Here is a 10036-nt window from a genome sequence, read left to right on the forward strand (position 1 = left end):
GCTTCAGAGCGCATCGAGTTTAAAACACCATCTACAAGCTGATGCTGACAGCCCCGCTCCTGCCGCCCGCTTGTGGCAGACCACACTTCCACGCTCACCGGCAGGCACCGACTGGCTGTCTGGAGGACCGGGAGGGTGTGTGTATGTGTGGCCCGAGCGAGCGAGAGAGAGACCTTACGTGCATTGTTGTTGTTAGCATCTGGTGCTAGCTAGCTGCGCTAACGGATATAAGGAGCTGTTTCAATGAAAACAGAGGAGCGACATTTCGCCACAACTGCGCCGAGCACTTGACTTTATGCAGGAAGCCAGACAGAGGGACATTGTACGAGAAGTCAGCACACTCAGCACGGATAGTGCGCAACATGATTGCAGCGTCCAGGCAGCTCCCGTTCGAGCATATGCCTTGAGTTGCACACACACACACACACACACACACACACACACACACACACACACACACACACACACACACACACACACACACACACTCACACACACACACACACACAGGTTGTTGTGTTTAATATTCATGAGAATATTTGTCATTGATCAAATGATAATAAACATTAGCATAAAGCATATTTGTCCTCTCATATGTTGATAAGAGTATTTAAAACTTGAAAAATATTCCTCTAAGGTACATTTAGAACAGATAGAAAATGTGCGATTAATTTGCGATTAATCGCGATTAACTATTTTAATCGACTGACAGCCCTAGTTGTGATACTTGTTGTGTATTTGTACACAGAAGAACCTGGAGTACTTCCCGGTGTCGTCTCTTCATGTGTTGTGATACTTGTTGTGTATTTGTACACAGAAGAACCTGGAGTACTTCCCGGTGTCGTCTCTTCATGTTTTGTGATACTTGTTGTGTATTTGTACACAGAAGAACCTGGAGTACTTCCCGGTGTCGTCTCTTCATGTGTTGTGATACTTCTTGTGTATTTGTACACAGAAGGACCTGGAGTATTTCCTGGTGTCGTCTCTTCATGTGTTGTGATACTTGTTGTGTATTTGTACACAGAAGGACCTGGAGTACTTCCCGGTGTCGTCTCTTCATGTTTTGTGATACTTGTTGTGTATTTGTACACAGAAGGACCTGGAGTACTTCCCGGTGTCGTCTCTTCATGTGTTGTGATACTTGTTGTGTATTTGTACACAGAAGGACCTGGAGTACTTCCCGGTGTCGTCTCTTCATGTTTTGTGATACTTGTTGTGTATTTGTACACAGAAGGACCTGGAGTACTTCCCGGTGTCGTCTCTTCATGTTTTGTGATACTTGTTGTGTATTTGTACACAGAAGGACCTGGAGTACTTCCCGGTGTCCTCCCTGCTGCAGGTTCAGGCCGTGATGAACTCCTGCAGCTTCGACTCTCTGCTGGCTCTCGTGGTGCGAGAGACGGGGCAGAGCAAACCAGACCTGCACCTGTTCCAGTGCGACCACATCAAGGTAATATATACATATCTATATATATAATGTATATGTTATTACTACTAAACACCCGGTGCAGAGCGGTCAGTAACTGTTCCCCCCCCAGGCGAACCTGATCCAGGCCGACATCGAGAGCGCCGTGACGGACGCTAAAGGAGGGAAAGAGAGGAGGAGACCAGAGGCTCTACGGTAACACTGTACACACATATATACATCCTGTACTTAGGTAGAAGTAGTGTACAAATACTGCATTACACGTTAAAGTACTGCAATGAGAATGGTATTTTAGTATACTGAGGAAAAGGTATTTAAAGTATTAGAATGAAATACTCATTGCAGAAAAGGGTTTAAAGGTGGGGTAGGTAAGAATGGAGAAACAGCTCGAGTGGCTAGAATTTGAAAATACACAGCCGGAACAATCTGCCCCTTCCTCACAGAGCCCCTCCTCCAACACACACGAACGCACACATGACCAATGAGGGCACAAGATAAGTTTGTGCCCAGATGGAAGGCTGACAGGCAGGTAGGCCATCCAGTTACTTTAGCCGGCTCAGATGATTGGTCGTGCTTTTTACAGCGCCACGGCTTCAAAGCACTTCAGATATTCTTTGCTATCGGACGTTGAGAGCATTCCATGGAAAATAACAAAGTGCATCTCGAGCCGCTTTCTCAGACTGACCTTTAATGAATACCAATAACTGAAAAGGAGAAGACATCACAGGCTTTTACTTAGAAAAAGGAGAAGACATATACATACACACCCTGTACTTGAGTAGAAGTACTGTAATATATTTATATTTCAGTTTTTGTAAACAAACTCACATTTAAATACAAAAAAAAAATAACATTAAAGAATTTAAAAAGGCAGTTTTGTGTCTTCTCTGATTGGTCGATCTGTCCTCAGGATGATCCTGAAGAGTGACGGGGTGATCCCGCCCCCTCCCGCTAACCCCGCCCCCGAGCCCCCCTCCTCAACCAATCAGGTGGACGTAAAGAGCCGGGCAGCCGCCTGGTCGGCCTGGACCAATGAGCAGCAAGACTGTGAGTGATGTCATCGACTGCAGGAGGAATATCAATATATTTTGTAATGTTTTAATATTCATTTAAACCTTTATTTATGTCTTTGTTCGTATTAAACTCTGATGGTTTTAGTAGCAGGGCTTTATTCGTATTTATTTGTAAAAACTTGTATTGTTATAATGATGTCCCGTGTGTTCAGGTGAGAAGCAGCGCCACATCTACGAGGAGGACGAGGGGGGGGACACGTCTGCAGCCAGAGTGGACCGGGACGTGGTGAGCTCTTTTATTACTATATTGTTATTATTATTATTATTGTTGTTGTTTATTATTTATTATTTATCTGTATTTATATAAGATGTTTCTCTGATGTGAGAGCAGCTGCAGTTTAATCTGAGGTCGGAGAGTCCGCGGACAATAGAGATTTAATCTGAAGGATAGAAAGTAATCTGAGAGGAAATCTGTTTACATAAAGACTGCCAGGCTCTTATTTTGAAGGGGAAGACAGAACAGGCTCTTATTTTGAAGGGGAAGACAGTACAGGCTCTTATTTTGAAGGGGAAGACAGTACAGGCTCTTATTTTGAAGGGGAAGACATCACATGCTTTTATTTTGGAGGAGAAGACATCACATGCTTTTATTTTGGAGTAGAAGACATCACAGGCTTTTATTTTGGAGGAGAAGACATCACAGGCTTTTATTTTTAAGGGGAATACAGCACAGGCTCTTATTTTGAAGGGGAAAACAGTACAGGCTCTTATTTTGAAGGGGAAGACATCACATGCTTTTATTTTGGAGGAGAAGACATCACAGGCTTTTATTTTGAAGGAGAAGACATCACAGGCTTTTATTTTGAAGGAGAAGACAGTACAAGCTTTTATTTTGGAGGAGAAGACAGCACAAGCTTTTATTTTGGAGGAGAAGACAGTACATGCTTTTATTTTGGAGGAGAAGACAGCACAGGCTTTTATTCTGAAGGAGAAGACATGATGGGCTTTTATTTTGGAGGAAAATACATCACAGGCTTTTATTTTGAAGGAGAAGACATGATAGGCTTTTATTTTGGAAGGGAATACATCACAGGCTTTTATTTTGACGGGGAAGCGAAATAGGCTTTTATTTTGGAGGAGAAGACAGCACAAGCTTTTATTAAACCTACCTTTATTTTGAAAGAGTGGTTATAACAGGCTTTTATTTTGTAAGAGTGGTTATAACAGGCTTTTATTTTGTAAGAGTGGTTATAACAGGCTTTTATTTTGTAAGAGTGGTTATAACAGGCTTTTATTTTGAAAGAGTGGTTATAACAGGCTTTTATTTTTGTAAGAGTGGTTATAACAGGCTTTTATTTTGTAAGAGTGGTTATAACAGGCTTTTATTTTGAAAGAGTGGTTATAACAGGCTTTTATTTTGAAAGAGTGGTTATAACAGGCTTTTATTTTGTAAGAGTGGTTATAACAGGCTTTTATTTTGGAGAAGACATTGCAGACTTTTATTTTGAAAGAGGAGTTATAACGGGCTTTTATTTTGGCAGCAAATCCTGAACCACATCCTGGACGACGTGGAATTCTTCGTGATGAAACTGCAGAAATCTACGGAGGCTTTCAGCGAACTCTCAAAGAGGAAGAAGAACAAGAAGGGCAAGAAGAAGGGCCCGGGGGGTGAGGAGTAGGGCCCGGGGGGTGAGGAGGAGGACCCGGGGGGTGAAGAGGAGGGCCCGGGGGGTGAAGAGGAGGGAGGAGGAGGGAGGAGGGCCCGGGGAGGTGAGGAGGGAGGAGGCCCGGGGGGAGGATTAGGGCCCGGGGTGAGGAGGAGGGCCCGGGGGGTGAGGAGGAGGGCCCGGGGGGTGAAGAGGAGGGAGGAGGAGGGAGGAGGGCCCGGGGGGTAAAGGAGGGCCCGGGAGGTGAGAGGAGGAGGGCCCGGGGGGAAGGAGGAGGAACCGGGGGGTGAGGAGAGGGAGGGGGCTTGTTTTGCTAGATGTTGTTCTTCTTGGTCGATGTTGTTCTTGCTCGCTTTGTTTTGTCGCTGTTGTTGTTCTTGCTCGATTTGTTCTTGGTCGCTGTTGTTCTTTGCTCGCTGTTGTTATCTTGCTCGCTGTTTCTTGGTCGCTGTTGTTTATTGGTCGCTGTTGTTGTTCTTGCTCGCTGTTGTTCTTGGTCGCTGTTGTTCTTGCTCGCTGTTGGTCTTGCTCGCTGTTGTTCTTGCTGCTGTTCTTCTTGGTCGCTTTGTTCTTGCTCGCTGTTGTTCTTGGTCGCTGTTGTGTTGTTCTTGCTCGCTGTTGTTCTTGGTCGCTGTTGTTCTTGGTCGCTGTTGTTGTTCTTGCTCGCTGTTGTTCTTGCTCGCTGTTCTTGTTTCTTGCTCGCTGTTGTTCTTGCTCGCTGTTGTTCTTGCTCGCTGTTTGTTCTTGGTCGCTGTTGTTCTTCTTGGTCGCTGTTGTTCTTGCTCGCTGTTGTTTCTGGTCGCTGTTGTTCTTGGTCGCTTTGTTCTTGCTCGCTGTTGTTCTTGGTCGCTGTTGTTCTTGCTCGCTGTTGTTCTTGGTCCTGTTTTCTTGGTCGCTGTTGTTCTTGGTCGCTGTTGTTCTTCTTGGTCGCTGTTGTTCTTGGTCGCTGTTGTTCTTGGTCGCTGTTGTTCTTGCTCGCTTTGTTCTTGGTCGCTGTTGTTCTTGCTCGCTGTTGTTCTTGGTCGCTGTTGTTCTTGCTCGCTGTTGTTTCTTGTCGCTGTTGTTCTTGGTCGCTGTTTGTTCTTCTTGGTCTCTGTTGTTCTTGCTCGCTGTTGTTTCTCTTGGTCGCTGTTGTTCTTGCTCGCTGTTGTTCTTGGTCGCTGTTTCTTCTTGGTCGCTGTTGTTCTTGGTCGCTGTTGTTCTTGCTCGCTGTTGTTCTTGGTCGCTGTTGTTCTTGGTCGCTGTTGTTCTTGCTCGCTTTTGTTCTTGGTCGCTGTTTTTTCTTGCTCGCTGTTGTTCTTGGTCGCTGTTGTTCTTGCTCGCTGTTTGTTCTTGGTCGCTGTTGTTCTTGGTCGCTGTTTGTTCTTGGTCCCTGTTGTTCTTCTTGGTCGCTTTTGTTCTTGGTCGCTGTTGTTCTTCTTGGTCGCTGTTGTTCTTGCTCGCTGTTGTTCTTGGTCGCTGTTGTTCTTGCTCGCTGTTTGGTCTTGCTCGCTGTTGTTCTTGGTCGCTGTTGTTCTTCTTGGTCGCTGTTGTTCTTGCTCGCTGTTGTTCTTGGTCGCTGTTGTTCTTGGTCGCTGTTTGTTCTTGCTCGCTGTTGTTATGGTAGATGTTGTTATTGGTAGATGTTGTTATTGATAGATGTTGTTATTGGTAGATGTTGTTATTGGTAGATGTTGGTATTGATAGATGTTGTTATTGGTAGATGTTGTTATTGATAGATGTTGTTATTGATCTCTCCAGAGGGCGTGCTGACGCTCAGGTCCAAGCCTCCGTCAGAGGAAGAGTTCGTCGACTGTCTGCAGAAATTCAAGCAGGCCTTCAATCAGCTGGTAGCTCCTCTTCATCATCCTCTTCATCACGTTTGTTTACTAACTGTTGTTGTTGACTGTTGTTGACTGTTGTTGTTGTTGTCTCTTTAGGGGAAGCTGAGGGATCAAATCCAGAACCCGAGTGCTGAAGACTTGCTGCACTTCCTGTTCTCTCCCCTCAGGATGGTCAGACTTACTATTTCAAATATATTTATATTTATACATTCACTCTAATATTGAACCCGCTTCGAGTGGGTTGCAGATTATTTATATTATATTTGTATGATTTTTTTTTTTGCTGAAAAAAGTCAAACTTTTATTTTGAAGGCCCGATGTTCTAACGCTGTGCATGCAGTGGGCGTTGGACTGGAAGTACCGGAGACCATAAACGGTTTTGTCACGTAGTGATCCTCTTCTCAATAAAACATCTTTGCTGATGGTTTTCGAGTCTTCTCGGCCGGAGGGGCCTCACCTCGCGGAGGGGCCTCACCTCGCGGAGGGGCCTCATCTCGCGGAGGGGCCTCATCTCGCGGAGGGGGCCTCATCTCACGGAGGGGGCCTCACCTCGCGGAGGGGGCCTCACCTCGCGGAGGGAGCCTCACCTCGTCGGAGGGAGCCTCATCTCGCGGAGGGGGCCTCATCTCGCGGAGGGGGGCCTCACCTCGCGGAGGGGGCCTCACCTCGCGGAGGGAGCCTCACCTCGCGGAGGGGCCCTCATCTCGCGGAGGGGGCCTCACCTCGCGGAGGGGCCCTCACCTCGCGGAGGGGCCTCACCTCGCGGAGGGGCCCTCATCTCGCGGAGGGGGCCTCATCTCACGGAGGGGGCCTCATCTCGCGGAGGGGGCCTCATCTCGCGGAGGGGGCCTCATCTCGCGGAGGGGCCTCACCTCGCGGAGGGGCCTCATCTCGCGGAGGGGCCTCATCTCGCGGAGGGGGCCTCATCTCGCGGAGGGGGCCTCACCTCGCGGAGGGGCCTCACCTCGCGGAGGGGCCTCACCTCGCGGGGGGGGCCTCATCTCGCGGAGGGAGCCTCACCTCGCGGAGGGGGCCTCACCTCGCGGAGGGGGCCTCACCTCGCGGAGGGGCAGACCCGGCGTCATGGGGCTATAGAAACGGTTTTGAAAACTTTTGTCAGGTAGTGATCGTCTTCTCAATAGAACATCTTTGATAAGTCTTCTGGCCAATCAGAATCAAGATAACAGCGTGGTGTTGTTGCAGGAAGTCCTGACGGAGAATACTTTTGCTGTAGTACATCTCTATATTAGAGATGTTACGATTCACCGATTCGCATCGGTGCACCGGCATAAACGTTCAAGATGCGAGTGCACCGGTTGAAAGAGTGCACATCGGCTACAGTTTGGGTTGAACCGGGTTGAACTCGCGATGCATCGATTGCGTAGCGTCTTTGCATCGGTAAAAAACCGATTCATTCATATAAAATCCCCTAATCTTGTCAACGCTCAGCAGATACGATCTTTGATATCTTCGCCACTACGGAGGCCGAGAGTCTCAGTTATCAACACACACGGAAGTTGAGGAGAAAGAGAAACACAGCGCACCGAAAAATACCTACAAATCAAACGTTTGGCAACACTTCGGATTGTTCAAGAAAGACGGTGTAATAGTCCTTTATGCTAGGCTATATAGTTGACCGCAGGTCATGGAGAGTAATAAGGTATCCGTAGACCTTTGTTTGAGGTATCTTTATTACTTAACAGGTCTACAGCCATGATACATAGATCCGTCCTAGATGCGGGCTTGCATACACACAGTATCACTCCGCAGCCGCGCCCCATCAGTAACGTCCTGATGGTATATGTGCGCGGCACAGACGGTCAACTTGAAAAATCGCTCGCAAATTGTTAACGATGCCGAGCCGATTTAAAGTACACAAGTAGTACGAGGAACTTAGCGACACACATAAAGAGTCGACATGGGGTCTGCGGCTGAAAAGAGAAACCTCAAAGTTAGACATATGAGTTCAATCACTCAGAGAGGTGTTCTGTCAGAGAGAGTGGTGTTTAGTTTACAGCAGCCTGTGACGGCCAATAATAATTTAAATGTATTCCTCACTGTAAGCAGTTATGAAATACCTGTTTGTGAAAGGTTATTTGTATTCTTTATTGTTCATATAGAACCCACCGCTTTCTGCTCACTGGTGAGTTAGCCTATGAGTAAAGCACATCAGGCTGGCAGCTGTATGGGCATTGCACTATGGTAGCTGTTATTTGCACATTGTTAATCATGAGCAATGCTTCCTTACATTGTTTATCTGTGAGGTGTTATACAATTGTACTCTGGAGAGCTTTTAAAGGTAAAAAAATAAACGGCATGATGGGATGTGCAGTACCAAATATGTAAAGCACTTTTTTGTTAATGTATGATTTGCTGCATATAAGGAATAAAACAAAAATCCTCTGTCGTACCAAATTGAAGTATCATTATTTTTGCATCGTGTTGAATCGCATCGAATCGCACCGAATCGCATAATGTTGAATCAAATCGTATCGAACTGTATCGCAACAGGGGTGAATCGTATCGTATCGCATCGCCTGGTCTTTCAAATGTATCGTTAATGTATCGTATCGTGGCAACGTATCGAGATGCGCATCGCATCGGCCTCAGTGATGGAGATGCACATCCCTACTCTATATACATCGATACAACATTACGTGTTGATAGAAATCAACGGTTTGATGATTGATATGTGTGTGGGCTGTCTTTCATGTTGACACACAGAACAATGGCTGCCAATTTATTTTAGGATCCATTTTAAAATTATTTTATTTACTTTTAAATCCCTAAATGGCATGACCCCACCATACCTTTAGGGACGGGTGGCGCAGTGGTCTGTGCATCCGATCATCAGATCAAGGGGGAGTGTTGGGGAACTCCAGTTCGAAACCCACTCCTGCCGCCACTGCGTCAGGCCGTTGTGTCCTTGGGCAAGACACTTCACCCGGATTTGCTCCTGTGGGTAATGTCCACAGTACATGTATGATACTAATGTGTAATTGTAAAAGCGCCTCGATGACCTCGAGGCGTGAAGATGGACGGTGTGGCGCAGTGCGCTGTGCAATGATCATCAGATCAAGGGGTGAAACCCACCGCTGCTGCGTCTGTAAAGCCGGTGTGTCCTTGGGCAAGACACTACACCTGAACTTGCTCCTGTGGGTATTGTCCACAGTATCTGACCATTGCATGTATCATATAAGTGTAATGTGTGTATATGTAAAGCGCTTTGAGTCATTGATAAAGCGCTATAATAAATGTAAGGAATTATTAATTAATTATTACCTTGCTGAGCTGCTACAGCATTACACGCCGAACCGCCCTCTCAGGTCAGCGGACCAACGGCTCCTGAATGTGCCTAAAACCAGGTCAAAGCTCAGAGGGGACCGTTGCTTCTCTGTAGCGGCTCCCAACTGTGGAACGCTCTGCCCCTCGAGATCAGACAGGCCTCCACACTGCCTGCTTTTAAATGGTAAATCAAATGCCCGCCCAGAGACGTATGTCTGCCGCCGGGTCTGCGGAGGGGCCTCATCTCGCGGAGGGGGGGCCTCACCTCGCGGAGGGGGGGCCTCACCTCGCGGAGGGGGCCTCACCTCGCGGATGGAGCCTCACCTCGCGGATGGAGCCTCATCTTGCGGAGGGGCCCTCATCTCGCGGAGGGGGCCTCATCTTGCGGCCTCATCTCGCGGAGGGGCCCTCATCTCGCGGAGGGGGCCTCATCTCGCGGAGGGGGCCTCATCTCGCGGAGGGGGCCTCATCTAGCGTAGGGGCCCTCATCTTGCGGCCTCATCTCGCGGAGGGGGCCTCATCTGAGCGCACCGTTATGCGCTTATGCGGCGCAATTTCACCGCTGCGACACAGAGGGCCTCATCATATAACTTTGCGTGGGGCCTCAAATTGGCCAGGGACGGCCCTGCCAGAATGCGTAGTTTATATGTTAGTATTTCTAAAAATCTCTGGTTAACACCTGTATTATATGTTCCAGGTGGTACAGTCCTCTGGTTAACACCTGTATTATATGTTCCAGGTGGTACAGTCCTCTGGTTAACACCTGTATTATATGTTCCAGGTGGTACAGTCCTCTGGTTAACACCTGTATATATTGTTCCA

The 10036-nt window shown here is 47.5% G+C and overlaps 1 protein-coding gene and 1 long non-coding RNA gene across 2 annotated transcripts in view; one reads left to right on the plus strand and one right to left on the minus strand.

Moving 5' to 3' along the window:
* eps8a (epidermal growth factor receptor pathway substrate 8a) overlaps positions 1–6100 on the plus strand; it is a gene marked incomplete at its 3' end in the record, with an annotated part of 20895 nt that extends 14795 nt beyond the window's left edge. Inside the window, 7 exon segments of the mRNA XM_034197055.1 lie at positions 1301–1450; positions 1539–1621; positions 2337–2473; positions 2652–2725; positions 3981–4107; positions 5847–5935; positions 6026–6100. Of these exon segments, the coding sequence (XP_034052946.1) occupies positions 1301–1450; positions 1539–1621; positions 2337–2473; positions 2652–2725; positions 3981–4107; positions 5847–5935; positions 6026–6100 (735 nt within the window).
* Positions 6101–8689: 2589 nt separating this feature from the next.
* On the minus strand, positions 8690–9339 carry LOC117533358. Its single transcript, XR_004567050.1, has 2 exons — positions 9212–9339; positions 8690–8739 (listed from the first exon to the last, which is right to left on the minus strand). It is a non-coding gene; the product is annotated as an uncharacterized LOC117533358 (long non-coding RNA).
* Between the last annotated feature and the right edge of the window lie 697 nt (positions 9340–10036).

This window comes from Gymnodraco acuticeps, unplaced genomic scaffold (genome assembly GCF_902827175.1).
Source record: "Gymnodraco acuticeps unplaced genomic scaffold, fGymAcu1.1, whole genome shotgun sequence".
Classification (NCBI taxonomy): Eukaryota; Metazoa; Chordata; class Actinopteri; order Perciformes; family Bathydraconidae; genus Gymnodraco; species Gymnodraco acuticeps.